This window comes from Eptesicus fuscus, chromosome 5, assembly GCF_027574615.1.
Source record: "Eptesicus fuscus isolate TK198812 chromosome 5, DD_ASM_mEF_20220401, whole genome shotgun sequence".
Taxonomy (NCBI): domain Eukaryota; kingdom Metazoa; phylum Chordata; class Mammalia; order Chiroptera; family Vespertilionidae; genus Eptesicus; species Eptesicus fuscus.
Genome location: NC_072477.1, coordinates 44,638,714 through 44,657,227, shown reverse-complemented (window position 1 = coordinate 44,657,227; position 18,514 = coordinate 44,638,714). Strand labels below are relative to the sequence as shown.

The window sequence follows — 18,514 nt, the reverse complement described above, 5'->3', positions numbered from 1 at the left end:
TCCTTAAAAATCAGAATGCTAGAGTTGAAGGGTTTTAGGGTTCCCTTACCCCTATTTGCTTCTTCCTTTTTTTACACACAGGGGAAAAAAAGCCCAGAGAAGGCAAGTAACACTCAAATCTCTTGATCCAGTGCTTTAACAATTCCACCATGCCACCTCTTGATGAAATTTGCCTAGAAGATAGTTGGCATAAAAGAGGTGAAACTTGAAACTTGAGTGATAGTGCTTGTTTGCAGTTTGCCAGGCAGCAGTTACTGTACATGCAGGGTAAGGGAAGAAGATAACACCTGGGATGGAGATGAAGTTCTCCTTGCTGATCTGACTTCACCATGATTCTTAGTTCTTGCTTCACAAAGGTAATTGAGCACTTGCTGCCCTGAAATACTGAGGTAAGCCTCTTATCTATATTTCTTTCTACATATGTATGAGAAATATTTATTTGGGTCTACAAAGTAATTTTCTAGTATTTATATTTAATAAGACTTTTTGGAAAGTAAATTTGCTATTGCTGATTGCTTGCTCCCATGCACACATGCAGCATTCATGTTAAGTATTAGATTATTTTCCCCTAACATTTGCTTAAGCCTTGAGTGAAGTGGGGGAGGGGGATTACTCATTTTTGTCCTTGCTTTTGCTGATTATTGGCCAAACTAATGGGTTCCATGGCAGACTTCCAATTTGTATCAAGGACTTCAGAACTCCCACACTTCCTGTAGCAGCTATTCCAGCTTTGCAGTCATGTACTTCCTCTTCTGTATACCTTTTGGAAGTATGTTTCCAGGCAGAACTATTATCAGAGAATGGAGTGGTATAGGGGTGTCCATTAGTTTTCATGGTTTGCCCTTTCAGTCTTTAATTCTTGTGAGGAGGTCCTCTTTAGGGCTTGGGAACTGACTCCATTTAGACTCATCTGAGCCCATTTACCTGAGTTCATTAGTAATGGAAGGTATAGACATGTCTGAATACTGGGATCTGGAACATTAGCTCATTGTAATTCAGTTTTGGCTATCTCAGCAGATGGTGGGTTTAAGGTAGAAAGTAGAAGTTCTTTCATGTCCTTACGTGCTATATACTCTAAAGTTTTTACATCATGTTACAGCAACTGATTATAGTACATTCTTTGATTATTTCAATTTAGTTCCATCAAAAAGCATAATGTACTTGAAGCAATTTTAACTTGATATATCCTCTTTTGTTTAATTTCCTCTATACCAGGGGTGGGGAACGTCTGACTTTCTGGCCGTATAAGGCCTGAGAAATCATTTGTTCTGGCCCTGCCCAGGCATTAGTGGTGAGTTAATTAAATGTTTGACCAAATATAACAGGCTAATTTTAACTTGATAATTTAGTATGGCCTGCGAATGATGTTACAAATATCCAAATGGCCCTTGGCAGAAAAAGGGTTCCCTACCCCTGCTCTACACTTTTAGTTCTATATTATATCCAGCTCAAGATTTAAGAAGAAATGCTTGAAAGTAAGTACTCTTTTGAGTCAAGGAATGCCAACCAAATAAACTTGATGAGAGGCCAAATAGCCATTTTTAGGGATACTTAATTCTTATCAGCCTGTGACTGCTTGCTTAAAGCATCACAGTTTTATTTCCCATGGAATGACTCAGGTGTTGGGTGACCAAGGAGATATAAGGCCAGGGCTGAGTTGGCAATGTTCTGGAACTTGGAATTGGCAAGATTTGGTCAAAACTGGCCAGAAATATTGTTGTAGACTGAAAGAGGCTATTGAGCTTTGAAAACATTTTTTCTTCTACTACCAGCAGGGGCAGAAGAGGGAAAATTAATTTGTATTTATGTATTATTATTATTTTAGCTTTCAGTTTTATTGGTTGCATATAGCCGAACTCAAAAACCCTGGTTCGTTCTTAAAATGTTCTTTAAACTGAAATTGACTCTTAGAGAAAGGCTTCATCTATTACCATGGAAGATAATACTATTTTAGATAGCAAAATGCAGGTTCTTGAGCATCCTGATATACTTGGTGCTAATAAGAGAAGTATGGATTCTAATTTCACATCTGAGATGTTAAGCCAGGTTCAGTGCTACACATAATTTGTATTTATTTAAGTCTTATTTTAAAAAATTGAAGTTGTTAGCATTAGACTACAAAATAATCTGTAATCTTGGCCATTGTAATTTGACAGACCAGACATATATGTGTAGGTACTTTAGGATTGATATTAGCACAGTTTTTGTCTATGTACTGATTATCTTAGGTAATCAAACAGATGTTGATGGTAACAGCAACCAAAAGTACATATACATTTCAGGTACTTTAAATTAATCCTCTCCCCTCCTCAGTCCCCCTTTCCTCCTAGGAAGGTTTATAAAACCTATTCTACATGTTCTTTAACCATCATGTTTCAGATAATTAAATATATAAGTAAATATAGTTAGCTGTATTTAGCTGATGTTGATGAGTAACTGTATCCTAAATGTTTTAGAAGATCATGTAATCCAGGTCTTTTGGAGTTGGGTGAGTGATAGGATTTACCTTTGCAAATAGACTTTTTGAGCAATTACCCCAGTCCCACTTGGAAGCTCTTCTTTAGTTCCAGGTGAAAGTAATAACTAACACGCAGCTGAAGTCGGTCTGTACCATTATTTCAAGTCAGGGGATTGTCTTCTTTCAGTCAGAATATTCAGTAGAGCACATTGCAAGAGAGACGCTTATCCCTCTTAAGACTGCTTGTCCTGGGAGGGCTCATTGGCAGGGCTCTGTCTTTCTGGGAGGAGGTCATAATGACCAGGAATATGGCTGTTCCTAGGTAGGTCGTATGGATTCTGGATATAGCTGGAGTTGGGACCACGGCCTTCTTGGACCACACTGACTGTGGGCTCTAAGGAATATAGTGAAAAATGAGTTCAGAGAACAGATTAGCTTTGGTTGTCATGTTGTGGGGGGGGAAGAGAGTTCTATTTAACTGGGTGGTGAGAGAAGCCAGGGATTCATAAATCTGTGATAAATATGAGGATTAGGACTAATGCTAAGAGATGGGAAACATAAGTGAGCATGCTGTCAGAATCCCATCCAAAGCTTGGTCAAAACGGAAGAGATTTAAATATTTAGAATATTTAGAATGGGTGGGTCCTTAATTGTGGTGTAAGGTTTTCACTGCTATTCTTAGCACTCAGCCCAGGGATATGGGTTAAACTGGGAGAAAATAGAAGGTGGTGATTTAAAAAGTTAATAAATATTCTGTTCTGATTGTTTTCTTTTTTAAACTGGGATTTGTATCAACAATCAGTTGAGGTGTATGTGTGTGTACCCACTCCCCACCTCCAGTATTTCTGCTTCATACTAGTCCTGGTATGTTGTTGTTGTTTTAAAGCAGAGTTGGCACAAGAATTTGATTTCCTGCATGAGAGAGGAGGGTAGTCCTGGGGAAGGCAGTTTGCCTTGGAGTCCTTAAAAAGCAACAAAAAAAAGGTGTGTTTTCAGACAGGGTGAGTAGAGCGGGATTGTTTTTATTTCAGATGCTGCACTATTGCCCTGATTTCGCTAAGTTACTTATTTGAGACACCTACCAACTTCATATATATTTTTATTAGATGTCGACAAGGATGGCACATCTGTGTACGGAGACCCCCTGTGCACAGGCGACTTCATTTCTACATAGCTGCTTTCTGGAAGCTTGCAGGTGAGGATGGGTGGGTCCTTAATTGTGGCGTAAGGGTTTTCACTGCTGTTCAAGGAACAAGTGCTAGAACTGCACACGGATTCTTTCATGTAATCTGCAAGGCAAGAGAGATTTCTTAGGATAAACAAGGACATAAGACAGTTTAAATACCAGAAACAGACTGCAGTCAAGTTCATGTGCTTTCGGGATCCTGGAGCCGTAATAGCCTGTGATAGTCCAAGAATTACTTAGGAAAGCACTCAACATACTTAATAAGTAGGCAGAGTTCTTTCCCTAAAAAAACTTACGTTTTTGGAGGGATAGGAACATTTTTGTTTTTAGTAGTCAGATATAGCACCAGAGAGATTAATTTAAGATATTCATAATGTACTTACACATCTATTATTTAATTTCTACAAAATCCTGCAAGGATAGGTGATAGTTTGCATTTTATAGGATGAAGGCCCAGAGAGAGATGAAATGTCTTGGCTAAGGTCACACAGCTCATAAGTGGCAGTGCCAAGACTTAAATCTATGCCTTGGGACTCCTTGGCCTGTGCATTTTCTGTAATACCATTTTTCTGAATTTGTTCTGATGATTAAGATGCTTAGGTTCAGAAGAAGTAGTGTGTGTGTTGGCACAGGTGCTAGCAATTTGGTATCCTTTCAGCAGCAAATTGGCTGCATCCCTGTTCTCTGAGAAGCTCGTGATCAGAGGTGGGGCAGATAGAAGTGTAATAGAGGTCTCAGAAACACCTGGGTCTTAAGCTAGCCTTTGGAAAGTTCCTATTTTCTCGCAAGCCTGCAATGTATTCTCTGGGGTCATTTACTTCAGTTCTCGTGAATGCTAAATGAAACATTTTAATAATAACTTTCTCTGATACTAGGGGAACTCATGCTTCCTCTTGCCACCTCTCAGGCATGCATCATCCTCCATACTTCAAGGAATGTTAGGATAAAGAGATACAAACTAGTTTCCCAATATAAAGCCAGGTAACTACTAGAGAAAGTTCACTTTGTGACTGGGAGTCACATGAGGAAAGGGGAGCCCTTCCTTCAGTCTCTACCCCATTCCCCTTTTGGAGATGATCACTGCCTCCTGTAGATTGTCCCAAGTGAGTCAGGGTTTTATTACTCTTACTCTCTGTGACCTGGCAGTTCTGGTCCTCATCTGTCTGAGGCTCTGCCAGCCCGGGGGCAGGGAGGGGGAAGGGGGCTTCTAGAAACAAGCACTGAGTTGGAGCTTGAAAGTCAAGAGTGATCTAAATCGCCTCTCCACTCTAAATTTCTACAAGTGGTAGCAGGTGGTGATAGTCTTGGATGATCCTTTTCTAGAACTATCACAAATTACATTTGGGTTGCTATTTATCTCTGCTTTCTGCTCCCAACTTGTGAAATTGATGGAAATGTAAAGGGAAAGTGATCTTGTAACTCAAGGGGTGACTAATGAACCTTGGTACAGCGAGAATAGAACAGAACATGCCATGTGGCTGAAGTAGTTGAGGTATGTGTTACCACAAGTAGTCTTTTCTTCCCTAACTGGTGGTTGTGAGGGGATTTACTTTTCTCTTGGTGTAGAGTGGATGTCTGTTTCAGCAGGTAGCATTTCCTCAATCTTGTACAAAAGTACATTGACCTATTAGTTCCTTCAAGTGTTCATAACACCCTGTGGTGTAGGTAGAGCAATAATATGATTCTCGCCCCTCCCCCCATGGCTTATGAGGAAATTGAGGCTTCACATGGGGAAGTGACTTCTCTAGGGTCATACTGCTAATCAGTAGCAAAGCAAGCTCTAGAAACCAGGCTCAGAGCACTTTTCCATCACAACTTAGCTCACAGTGGAGAGGGATATTGTCTTGGTTCCATCTTAGATTATAGCCTCTTTCTAGCATAAAACCCTAGACAGAAAGAGAAAACATTCTTGCTAGACAATGAGCAGGCCCAGCCAGCCCCAGCAAGGACTAAAGGGAGGCCATTGGCCCAGCTGCTGTTTTAGCTCAAGGAGGAAGGGGTGCCTATGGGTCCTGGACCACGACCTGCTTCTAGTGAGTGCTTGTTTCTTCCAACAAGGGAGTGGGGCTAAATCCAGAAACCCTGGTAGTATGGCTCATTGGTCCCATTTTAAGTGTTCTGAACTTACCAGCCAGGGAGTAAGGCAGTGTGCCTCAGTGGCTTGTTTGGAAGCTGAGGATTGGAATTGCTTAAAGAAGGGTTGTCTTCTGAGAGAAGTCTTAACACCTTACCCCTCCTCTCCTCCCAAATACATCCTTTTACTTTGTTTGGCAGCTGCCTCAGTTGCATATTTTCTAGAACAGCGGTCGCCAACCGGTGTGGTCCGTGAGGTCCGAAAGGTTGGTGACCGCCGGTTTAAGGACATCTTTGGATCAGCGGTCACCAACCGGCGGGACCACTGGTGGTCCATGAGGTTTGAAAGGTTGGCGACCGCTGTTCTAGAACTTAATGAATATCGATAGCTCACTTTGTGTGGCACTTAAAACTAGTATTTTAGGTCATTTGAAACTTGTTATATCTGTGAAGGAGGCTGGGCTGGAAGGACTAGTATTACTACTTTAGAAATGTGGAAACTGAAACTCATAAAGTTTGCTTAATGTTAGTAAGTAGTTAAGACTCAACCCCTGTCTTCTCTGATACCCAATCAAGGTGTTTTTCCCTCCTATCAGTTTCCTTGTGCTCTTCTCCAATATCTGTACTAAATGCAAAGTATATCTGCAACAGCTTCACCTTACCTTCAGGGGACACCTTTTATCTATAGGGCCAAGCCCTGCTGAAAGAGAAAGGCCAAGCTCTAAGCTTTTCGTGGATATCCCTTGACTGATTCAGGGATAAGGCAATGTGCCTCAGTGAGGAGAGCCTTGGCAGTGGGAGAGCCATGGAGCTCTAGCTCAGTGCCTAATAGAGCCCCAGCCAGGTACTAGTGTCCCTCTTTTCATTTCCACCAGAAAAGTCATGGCTGTTTCAAGTTTGGGGGAATAAATTGATCTGCAGCAGGGGACACACCTAAATGGATAAAAAAGAAGTTTGGATTGTGGGGGAGGTGATTAGTGTCAGGGGGAAGCTGTGTTTTCCATAAAGGGGCCAGCAGTAAAGACAAAGGATGAAATGTGTGTGTGCATGTGCGCGTGCGTGCGTATATGTTGAGGTGAAGTGAGGTGGTAGGGGAGGGTATTGAGTTATGGAATAATCTGGATTCCTATCTGGAACTGGTAGTTGGGGGACCTCTAGGCAAGCGGGAAGCTACTCTCTTCTTCAGCTGAGTCATCTACCTGCCTGCCCAGAGGGAGGGAGATGAGGGAGAGAGGGTAGGATAAGGGGAAGAATAACCAGCTGCTCTAAGATATTTCCTCATCCTTTTAGAGTTCCACCCTTCCGCCCCTCCCCAAGGCCAGTCCCTGCACTTCAGGGCATTTTACTAAGAAAGGGGAAGCATCAACCAAGGCTACCCAAGCTCTGGGGAGTCAGTCACTCCTCCAAGGCCTGTAATTAGTATCCATATTAAAGGGTTAGCCCGATAATGCCCTGGCATTTGATCTCAGCTAGTTCCTACCTCCCAGAAATTACACACAGCCATATACTATGGGAGGCAGAAGGGACCTCTGAAATGAGCTAACGTAGACATCTTCATTTGTAAAAGGGAGCAGCAAATCCAGAAGGGGAAGTGACTTTCAAGGCCACCTTGCGAGTGGGATCTGAATTTACCAGGGCTTTAGGTTCAACTAACATCTAGCTAAGGCCAATATTTTACTGTTGGGGAAAACCTAGGGATTCCATCTCAGCTGACTACTACTATTAGAAGGCCCCACTGCCTTTTTCTAGCCCAATGTTAGTATCCTTCTCTGGATTGAGAGACAAGGATATTGGGAGAGGAAAGGGAAGGTATCAGTCAGGAGAACCACAATAGTTGAAATAAGTTTTCAGGGTGTCAGTGGGCTCCTAACTACCTTGGAACCCAAGGCAACTTCAAGAAGAGAGTTGGTTAGATTACCAAAGGGCATAAGGTGGAAAAAATGGCAGCAATAGTGGAATCCAGGATTTCAGGATCATAAAGGTGATGGAGAGTATTGGGGAAGATTTCTTCTACAGCAGTTTGAAATGCCTGATAGACAAGGAATTGAACATGAGGTAGTTCGTTGTGCAGAGGGGGAGTTCAGAGAATACTTAAAGACTCTTCACTCTTAATTGTTTGGTCCAGTAGGTTTGGGAAATAAGTTCATTCCTGGTACAAACTAGTTTAGTAAGTGTTTAGGAGTTCAGCCAGTTATTGTGGGTTTGTTCCAGGTCTTGGATAAGTACTTCTGTAAAGTTTTGAAGTGGGACATTCCCTTTTCCTCTTTGAATTCTTTTGTTCAGATATGTTGGTCTCCAAGGACGATTGTAGCCACAGTGGTGAAACAAAATCTGCACTCAGAGGCTCAAATATATGACCACAAAACAGGAATGAATGACACTGAAGCAGAGACAATGCTCTCCTTAGCACTGTTTGATATTCATGGTTGCAAGTCTGAAAGAAGCTCTAATCACAGTGGGCAGGACAACACAGTGCATAGGAAAGTTGTGTGCTTATTTGTTGAGGTGTCTGGGCCTGTTTTGAGCTTATTTACGATTGAGTAATGCATATTCTTAGATCTGAAAAGGCCCTTAATAATATTTCTGCCCAATCCTCATGCCTATTTGAGAAAGAAACAGGTCTCAGTTCACAGCGCTAAAGCAGTAGAGCTATCTTTTCTGTTTTAAGTCTTATAACTGCTGTAATGGTGCTTGCCTTCATTGGGATAGTTTAAGTCAAAACTCAGAAAATTGCCAAAATAATGCTCCCAAGGGAGTGTTCGCTAGCTGGCCAGGAGCCTGGGCATGACCTGTCTCCAGAGGATTCTCTTCAGCAGTGTGCACTCTAACATGCTGATGGAGTCTTGCCCTTCCTGTCTCTTGCTCAGAGCACACTTCTCACCACCACCACCCACCCACTCTTAGCTCACCCCATTTCTAATAGCTACCTTACCAAGGGCTATAGATGACTAGCTCTCTTTGGTTAGGAAATGGTTGTGTCTTTGGGTGTGTCTAAGGTTGAGTCGGATAGACCAGAACAGTAATCCAGGAAATCTGGGTCAGTCTAAATCAGTGGTTTCTAAGTGTTAGTTGGGTCATTGCTGCATAGGAATACCCTGAGATGCTCTGTGCTAATGCAGATCCCAGAGTTGCCAGTGCAGATCCCAGGGCTCCACTCTAGATCTACAGCATCAGAATCTTGCAGAGATGGGGTATGAACATGTGTAGTTTTAGCAAGCTTTCCAGGTGATTTTAGTGCACAGCTAGATTTACGATATCCATTGGGACCTCTGCTGTCAGTCATCTCTTACCTGGTTTGGCTGAGACTCTTAAATAGACCTCTGAGACAAAAGGACAGCCCTGTTACAGTAGTATATAATATTTTACAATATGCAAAAACACTTTCCACCTGTGATTTTATTTAATATTCTTGACAGCCTTGTTAGACGACAGGATGATAGGCATAATTATCCCAACCCTGTAGATGAGGAAACTGGGCCTTGGAGAGCTCACAGTCTAAGGTCTCAGTTAATAAGTGACAGAGTAATAAGTGCCATGGTTCCAAAGCCACCTATTTCACACCTTCTGTCATTTAAACCTCGGGCCTAAGCCCAGGAACAGGACCTGACCTTTCATCTTGGCTTTCCCCAGAGACTTCCTAGAAGGATGACCCGACTTGAGTTCCCATGTTTTGGGATTAGTCCTGGTGTCCCCGCTCTCGGGGGCAGAGATTTCTTGAGGGTGGAGTGCCATACATCATTAGGGTATCATTTTCATTTCCTTGTGCCCCAGAAAGCCAGTAGGTGGCAGGGTGGCATTTCTTACCAGTGCAATGACAGGAAGCCTCTGGGGCAGGTAGATTGACTTTATTTCAGATTTTTAATCAGTTTAACTCGTACTAATTGGTTGGATAATGACGTTCCACATTTCCAAAGACATTTATTTGGCATCTATAAAAAACCCACAGCGTTTGCTAAGCAGGTGCAACTGAAATCAAAAGATGAATTTATTATTATGGTAGCAGAGCTACCCAGCAGCCCCAGGTCCTGTGGTCTTTTAACTTTTAAGGGGCTTGGGGGGAACAGGTGCGCAGTTCTCTCAGGTAGAATTTCTGGCCATTTCAGATCTGCACTCTTTATCTTGCTAAGCCCTTTCTAATGGGACGTCAGGATTGGATACTCTACCTTTGAAGCCTTTGTCCATAATGTATGTGTTTTGACGTCTATCCATTCCACAAGCACCTGCAGAAAGAGTATAAGGAAAGAAAAACATGGGTGTGAGGTTTACTTGGACTGCATGTGTAGGCTTCAATCTTTTGTTTGCCTTTTTCTCTTTCTCCCCTACCCAGAAAATAAATAGTTCTTTAGTGCTAGAAAATTGTTCTGGGTTTACTTGACTCTAAATCTTTCTGACCATATAGTAATTCTTAAAAGGCTCATAAGCATTAATGGTGAGCTACAGCGCCCCCTGGCATATTCAGCATTCCTCCTCTTTAACCTTCATTCTGAGGGGAATGTTCTCCAGGAGGCGATCAAAGGCAGTTCTGATGCCACCTGCAGTCACTGTAGGTGAAGTTTCAGGCTCCGAAAGTATACGATAAGGAATGAATCAGAACCATTTCTTAGCTTGGGAAGGGTGCATGTTTTTCCAAATCCTAGTTCTTTTGGATATTAGAATAGGGTTGAAGACTGTTTCTTACCTCTCAGCTCTGGTCCTGCCTCTCCTCTTCTGGAGCAGAAGCTTGACTGAGGGGACCCAGAGAGGGAGGTGGACAGGTGACTGAGGTCATCTTTACGGGATATACAGTCATTCCCCATCCACAGTCAGCTTTCTTAGTTATTCCTTCCTTTTTGGGTGGACCATTTACACCTAATTGAGAGCTGTCTCTGAAATGTATTATCGGTATTTTTCAATCCCAAGGGTTTCTTTCCTCCCTTTCAGTTGTCACAATTTATCCTAGGCTTCCACAGTACATGGTCCTGAGCTTAAGCCACAGGCAGGACATACAGCTCAGGTTCTTTGCAGCTGTTGATCCCAGAAAAGAAATTGTCTGGCATTTTTAGGTTGGGGCAGTAATGACACTGGCTCAAAGTTGAAACCATTTCCACACCCTACCCCCACCCCCAGCTTTTTATTGAGGACACAATACTAGGCAAGACATGCAGCAAGTGCTTACAGTTTGGCTCCTCTGGACTCATTAGTTTCTGATACTGACCAGCCAACATGTTGCTGTTTAGATACTTCCTGTACCTCCTGCACATAGAGTTCCCAGTTGAATTTATAGGAGTATACTCTTGTCTGCCTGCCTTCCATACATTACTAAGTGATAGGGCAGAATGAGGTCTAAGGTTTGCTATTCTTCTACTGGCCAGTACCTGTGCCCTTCAGAAACATGACTGCAATAGTCTGTATCCCTGTCATTAGGTCAGCACTTTTACACCAGACAAGGGCTTCCTTTGCCCTCCCTGAGGGACAGAGGCTAAGCTATTCACTTTCCCCCTTTTCATATAACAGGAAATAGAGGCCCAAAGAAGGGCAGTGACTTGTCTATGACCACACCAACAAGTAAGAAGTTGAGTTACACCTAGATCTCTCCAAGTATTCTTTCCCATCGGCCACCAGCCTGGTTGGATATAACCCCCAAAATGACTAAGTGGTGGCTCTGGCTACACTGGTTGAAGAGTGAGATCTCAGAGCAGAGAAAAATCTGGGCTGAGCCCAGAGGATGCTCCAATGTGGAAAGAGATACAGGAGGGTGGTAGTGTGTGTGGTGGGGGCGGGGAGAGGGAGAAGATGTATTTGGTGGGGTTACTAAATGCCCTGGACACTGCCCATGAGCCCTATAACCAAGAATACAGCCTTCTGGGTACAGGTACAGGGTCTCTGCAGCCCATGCCTACTCAATCAGCAGATGAATTTGGAATCTTCACTTAGTGTTACTGGGCCTAAAGACCTGCAGAGGTTGATAGGGCTGTTTGCCTGAGATCTAGAAACCAGCTAGAGCTTGAGCTCAGGCCAAGGTTGTCCAGGGTGCTAAGGTCCTGCCCTAAAGGGGCACTTGTAGGGAGCCCACATTCTCTGTTCATTCATAGCACTTGCTCCTGTGATACCTCCTGTAACTTCTATCCACAATCTTCATTGCAGAACTGACTTTCCAAGTATCCTTTTTGCATATTTGCCAGGATACCAAATTTGAACCTAATACATGAGCACAGAGGATGTTTGTTGACACATCCTGCCCCAGCTTCTCCGATTCCTACGGGATAGTCCTACCCTAGGATCTGGGAGAGCTTAGCCTAGGCCACTGGTGGGTCTGGGGGACATTGGGCTTTTGGGCTAGAGAGCCTTCTGTTTGCCATCCACACTCAGACGATCCAGATAACCCCAAAGATGTTGCCATCCTCAGGTCATTTCTCAATGGGTTTTGGGTTGTATTCTGTGGACTGCAGGGATTACAATCATGTTGTGTCCCCTTCCTCTAATACCAGTCATAGTTTGTCCACATCTACTGACCATGATGGGAGCAGACAGGTCTCATTTGTTAGGGGATTGGGATTGTAGACTAATCATGTTTGGAGGGAGGGGGGTTTCAATAGGGAGAGTTCTGAGATGAATGGGGATGGGTCAAGCGAGGAGCAGGAATGGGAGGTAGGGCCAGTGCTGAGTCTGGACTGGTATGAGAGTCTTAGGGATAAAGGGTAGGGCTGGGGTTGTCTAACCTGGTGAGTGTGGCTCAGCGGGGTGGCTGAGGTGTCTAAGTTCAATGTAGAAATCCTCTGGCGGGTACCTGGCCTCCAGGGCACTGATCTGGAAATGGGAGTCTAGTGAGAGGAATGACAGGGAGGAGCCATTATTCCCAGGGCCCTGGTTTGGCAGGGGAGGGGATGGGGGTCTGAGGGTAATGGTAGGGCAGGCTAGAAGGAATTAGGGCCCCTATGTGTAGCATCCAAAGGGGCTGGGGCCAGCAGGGCCATGGGGGTTTGCTAGAGCTGAGGCCATTGGCCTTGCTTCCCCACCCCCTCTACCCCTACCCCCATCCCACCCTTTATAGGAATTGGTGTCCACTAGAACAGTGGAAGAAACCCTTGAAAGGGGTACCTTGTTAGGGCCTGGGTCAGACAGGGGTTCCTTTTCTAGATGGTGAGTACATCTTTGGCCTCTATCTGGAATCTCCATACCTGGGGCCCTAAGTCTCTTTCCCTGGGTCACAGCCACCCTCTCCCTACCCCCTAATATAGGAATGAAGAGGGTCCTGGGCTTCATTTGCTTATAAGTCTGAAAAAGGCACTTGGGGTTCCTCCCCATACCCCTACTCCCTGAGGGAAATCATGCTCAGGATTCATCTACTAACCCTCTCTCTCAGAGATGGGACAGGGCCCCCCTCAATGCAGAGAAGGAGAACAGGGTAGGACATGATGGCAAGGGACCATACTCAAACCACTACTGACCTAACACGTTCACATAGCTGTAAGGGGTCCAGCCTGCTGTGTCTCTGTCAAGGGACTTGTTACTGAGCTGTTTGGAAAGTAGGAGAGCCGGTTAATACCTAGTGCCTGGAGGTGCCCCCTGCCCAGACTTCACTCTTCCCAGCCTTGTGCACCCACCTATGTCCTAGTGTTGAGGGAAAGGGAGAGCTAGGTGTTCTGTGAGAGGCCACCATGGTGTGGCTGATGGCAGCAGAACAGAGCATACACCCATTTAAGCTGTCTGGCTGAAGCTGTAGGGTTTCCAGGTCTTTGGGGAAAAGGAGGGCAGGGGAAGGTCCTTCCCAAGGGCAGAGAACCTGCCTCAACCAAGCTGATTCTGACAGGGGAAGTAGGTCAGCTCGGTGGGCTCTGGCAGTCTCACCTGCAACATGAGGCCATCTCCAGCACAGGATGGTGCTGAGGCCACCTGCAACATCACTGGCATCTCTGCCACGAGACTGGGGCTGAGTGTGAGAGTCTCCCTTTCATATGACCAAGGGAAAGCTTCAGGGTATGGTGTCCTTATGGTGCAATCTTTCCTCTTCCTGCATTTTCACAGCCGTATGAGGCAAGGATGGTTGTCCTCATTTTACAGGTCCTGCACTTGGTTACACAAGGACTCTGTGGCAGAGCTCTGGGACCCATATCCGTATCATCTCATCACAGCTGCCTGCTTTTGCTACATATGTCCTATTTGCCAGGCTGAGGGGTCTTTGACCACACAGAGCCACTTTGGACCCTGGGGTGAGGTGAGCCAGAGAGTTAATAAGTGGGCTACTCTGCAGTAACTCCAGCACTTGACTGAAAGTGGCTGAGACTTTCTATTAGAATGAGACCAAGAATGACATAGCCACAAAGGACCTTGTTATCCCTTGCATCCTCTGTCTCTTACCTGCTGCAGCTTTGATAATGTGGCTCTAGTTAATCAAGGGCCTCCTACTGGGAAATGCAATTCCTTTCTCTTAGCTTTCAGCTACTCAGATAAGCCTAAAGCTAAAGCTGGGAATGGGGATCTGAGCTGAGGAGATACACTGGAATGGGGTCAGAGCTATAGGGCTGTGTATGGGGCTGATGGCCACAGTCCTTACATATAGGCCTCAAAGTATCCTGTATGCAGCACTCCCATTTGGAAAATCAGAGTGTGTGGCCTTGGAATGTTGGCTTGACAGTGGTTGTCCTCGGTTGTACAGTATCTGTTCTAGGGGGTCCAGGCTGCATTGCTTTCGGTTCTGTGGAGCAGACAGGGAGAAAAGTTTCCCCGAGCTCTAGGGCAGAGGCCTGGAATATGAAAACTGTGCTCCCATCCATGTTCCTGGCAGGAGGGGTGTTACAGGAAGCCAGGAGTCTGGGCCTGCTACTGTGTATATATACATAGGTGGGTGTCAGGAGGTATGGGCAGCATGAACCTGTCAAACATTGTGGTCCTTGAGGCTGTTCTTTCTCATTTCTGAACCTCCCACTCTGCCAGGTATGGGTCCTAGTACACCAGCAGGGCTCACTACACATGTATTCTGAGACATCCTTGCCCAAAGGCTGTAAGATGACATCTTGCCACCAGCCCAGGTTTATGCTCAGAGCTGTGAGAAAAGGCCCACAGGACTCACTGTTAATGAGAACACTAGCTATGGCTGATGTTTGGGTCCCACATCCTTTCTGATTACAATAAATGGTTGTGTACTGATGACATGTGGTATGTCCAGGTACAAGGACATCAGCTGGTTACCTGAGTAATAGTGGTTACTCTCTAATGTGCTGGTTGCACACATGATATTGGTAGCCTACTGCAGTGATTGGTGGTTTGTGGTGTAGTATTTTGATTACATGTGTTAACATGTGGCAAAAGTGATTACATGGTGTACATTGTTATGTGACAAGGTTATACATGATTCTATGATCACATGACTTGGTACCAACTGGTTGCATACAGGTGTGGGGGTTTATGTTATATTGAGTGATGCTATGGTTAGTTACATGTGATGCCTATTGGTTACATGGTGCTTGTTGGCTTCATGTAACCTGTAGGTTCCCTATTACATGCTCACAGAGTGTTTACGTGTCCCATGGACCACAGGGCTGTGTTTAATGTACTGGCAGTTGGTTCCAGGGGGACCTTCCAGTGCGGGGGGGTGGGGGCAAGGGAGGAGGGGGTTACAGTTCCTTCCTGGGCAGAGGTGAGGACTGAATGGGTGGACAGTGGATAGGGGCTGGGGAGTCAGGGGCCCGGTACCTTGGTGGGGCTGTTCCTGTCCAGAGTGCTGGCCTGGCTGGTGGCAGGCCCCCCGCACTCCAGTGCGTAGTAGCTGGAATTGGAAAAGCACTGGGCATGGCTGCTACTTTGAGACAAATCTGGGAAGAGAACAAGTTGCCACATACCATCATACTCCTGCCCCTGGCATGAGATGCCCCAATACTAATGCTTGGGCTGGGCAGCCTTGAGGGTGCTCTGCAAAGAGATAGCCAAGACCTCCATCCCCCAAACATTTGGCATCCACTACCCCTACTGAAATTTGTGGAGCCGGATTTCCCCTTCCCTTGCGGTGGCCTTCCCTGAAGCATGCAGGATGCACGGTAATGTTGCCAGTGTGGAGGGTGGCACCAGGAGCATGGATGAGGAAACGTTGGCTTTGACAGCCTCACTTGTCCCCCAGTCAGTATTAGGGCTGTGTTGATCCTCTCCTGCCTACCCCCCAAGGTTAGACCCCAGTAGTGAGGCCCCTTGGCTCCAGTCCTGCCCTCCTGCCCTATGGATTCCAGGACCTCTTGACAGGGCTGGGGGATTCCAGTGGAATGGCATGGGCAAACCTGGCCAAGCTTGCTTATTATAGTCATAGAAGAAAATCCCCAAATCTCTGGGCTTGGGCTTTCATCAGAGGATACCTGCTTTGGCTGAAACCCCAGGGTGGGAGTAGGGAGGTGGCGGGATTGCAAGGACAAGGACAAGTGTTTACATGTCCCATGCACCCTCTGCAGGGGACTCTGAAGGTAAGGTCTGCATCTGGGCCACCTCCATCTATCCTGGAGCACCTAGCATGGAGCTGGGCACACGGTAGGCAACATGTAGCAGGAGTGGGCTGGCATGATGTTGGTTTTGTAAATACAAGGTGTAGGAGCCTTCAGATCAGCCATGAGCAATGGAGCCAGCTGGAGTGAGCTGTCATCCTTGTGCTCAGGGCTGAGAGCACTTTCAGAGCATTTCAGCCTCTTCTTTTTAACTAAATATGAAGCAAAAAGCCTTCCTTATTTCTAAGGCAGCAGTCTAGGGTTGAGGGGAGAGGAAGGATCTGACCCAATAGTCCCCCTACCCCCCTCAGACTCCCATGGCTGATGTTTGGGATTACCACCACATTGATGGACAGGCTGATTTCCAATAGGCCTGGCCAGAGGGACATTGCCCACACTTTCAGCTCTCCCCCAAGTCAGGCACAACCCCCTTGGGGGCTCTCCTGACTCTGGGAACTGGGAAGGGAGGTTTACTGAGACCTTCACCCAAAGAAGCAAAATGGGGACACTGGGTCCCAAAGCCAGTGTCCTGAGTTGTCACAGCCATCAGCTGGGAGAAGTTCCCCTGGAGAGTTTAGGAAAGTTGCTATTTAGGTGGGTGCTCTTGTGGTTGAAGGATGGGAAGGTCTGGGGAAATGGAAGGAGGCTCCTAATCACAGGCACTCAGAGCTGGGGGCCCAGGAAATGATACCCCATGGGACCTCATCTACCTTTCTCAAGTAGGCACCTGCTCTCCACTCCCATCATCTCTCTAGGGGAGTCTGAGCATCCAGCCCCCGCCACCCACCCTGCAGGCATGACCACCCACCTTCAGCAGTAAACTCGGGTGTCCCCAAGGATATGTTGTGGCTCTTCCTGGGTTGTATGTGTGAGGGAGATGGGAATGCTGGGGCATAGCCCTTACCTGAGAGGGAGTAGTCAGTGCTGGTCATCCTCATGGCGGGTGTGTAGGAGACACGGGGAGCCAGGTCGCGGCCCTTCTCTTTCTGCCGGCGTCGGCGCCAGGCGAACAGGCCCAGCAGCATCACAATGAGGAACAACAGGAGGACAATGCCTGTGACAGCACCCACCGAGTGCCGCTCTGCACCCAGCGCTGGGCTGATCTTGGTGTAGGGATTCAGCTCCTCCATCATGAGGGCGGCTGTGGGCGGAGGGAGGGCCTCAGCTGGGACGCCTGCTGGTTCTTCAGATCTCTGTGGGACCTGGACTCCTCTAACACTAGGAGGCTTGGGTTCTGGTCCTGGCCCTAGTGTTTAATTCCTGTGATTCCAACCCCTTACTGTGCCTATTTCTTCAACTGCCTAAAATGAGTGGAGTCCTAGGGAACTCCCCAGGGACAAATGTGATTGTGGATTGGAAACAATGTTTGAATATTTTACTCTTTTTCAAAAAATAAGTTAGATAATAACTCATTTAACCTTCCCAGCAGCCTGATGAAATAGGGACTAATTCTTTCTCTTTCACAAATGGAGAAACTGAGTCACTGAAAGATTAGGTAACTTGCCCAAGATCAGACAACCAGTAATTGGTAGTGTCAGGTTTCTCACGAGTCGGAAAAACTGGACTCAGCCCCTCTTACTAGCTGTGTTTCTTAGATGTGACTTAGAGAGTCCTCAGTTGGCTCAGTAATTGCACCCTCTGCAGGGGACTTGTGAGCACCACCTGACAGACTGGCAATGAGAGCTGTGAGTGCTGTACCAGTGTGCCTACGATTACTGCTCACAAAACCCCTCTTGATATATGTAAGGGCTAACTCCCATCAGAATGCAATGTACATGGTTTTGGTCCTTTTTCTGTCGTGTGGATAACAGTCCATTCTTATTCCCCATTTCCTTAAAACCAATAGCAATATAATTCGCTATATGTTTGCAGCACTTTACAGAGGGGTTTTATTTATACAAAACCATTTCTCAAGGGCTCACATTATCTCAACTTGGTCGTCCCAATTGCCCTATGGGGGTCTTCTGACTGTAGACTTGGAGCCAAGACTGAGCCCCTTTGGGCTCCTTGGCTCTCCGTGGAACCTCATGCCATGATGGAAGACAAGGGCTAATCTACTCTTTCCACTTTGCGTGTGAAGTAACAGGCCCAATAAAAGGAAATGACCTGCCCAAGGACACCTAGCAGGTTGACAGACCAGAACGTGGCAGACCTTCAGATGGCCTGCTGACTTTCCCCAGCACTAGCTTGTGGTTACCCTCGCTTGGCTCACAGGAAGCTTGCCAAGGATGAGCACAGTGAAGCTGAGACTGCCTGCTCCATCTGCTCTCCAGCATCTGGAACCTCCTCCCTCTCCTCGGTACCCACCTTACTCCCCCTCTCTGTCCAAAGGTGAATAAAGTCACAGTGTCC

The 18,514-nt window shown here is 46.0% G+C and overlaps 1 protein-coding gene and 1 long non-coding RNA gene across 3 annotated transcripts in view; one reads left to right on the top strand and one right to left on the bottom strand.

The window, feature by feature from the left end:
* The first annotated feature begins 204 nt into the window (after window positions 1–204).
* Window positions 205–18,490, top strand: LOC129149139 (uncharacterized). The gene is made up of 3 exons (XR_008556103.1): window positions 205–356; window positions 3,565–3,653; window positions 18,243–18,490. It is a non-coding gene; the product is annotated as an uncharacterized LOC129149139 (long non-coding RNA).
* MEGF11 (multiple EGF like domains 11) overlaps window positions 2,692–18,514 on the bottom strand; it is a 232,459-nt gene continuing 216,636 nt past the window's right edge. The window contains exons 19-25 of one of the 2 annotated variants that reach the window (XM_028141887.2): window positions 17,067–17,303; window positions 15,390–15,508; window positions 13,145–13,211; window positions 12,416–12,517; window positions 9,881–9,937; window positions 3,541–3,747; window positions 2,692–2,852 (exon numbers count right to left, since the gene is read on the bottom strand). In XM_028141887.2, coding sequence (XP_027997688.2) covers window positions 2,692–2,852; window positions 3,541–3,747; window positions 9,881–9,937; window positions 12,416–12,517; window positions 13,145–13,211; window positions 15,390–15,508; window positions 17,067–17,303 — 950 coding nt within the window. The remainder of the gene's footprint in view (window positions 2,853–3,540; window positions 3,748–9,880; window positions 9,938–12,415; window positions 12,518–13,144; window positions 13,212–15,389; window positions 15,509–17,066; window positions 17,304–18,514) is intronic. The other variant, XM_008139107.3, reaches the window with a different exon arrangement.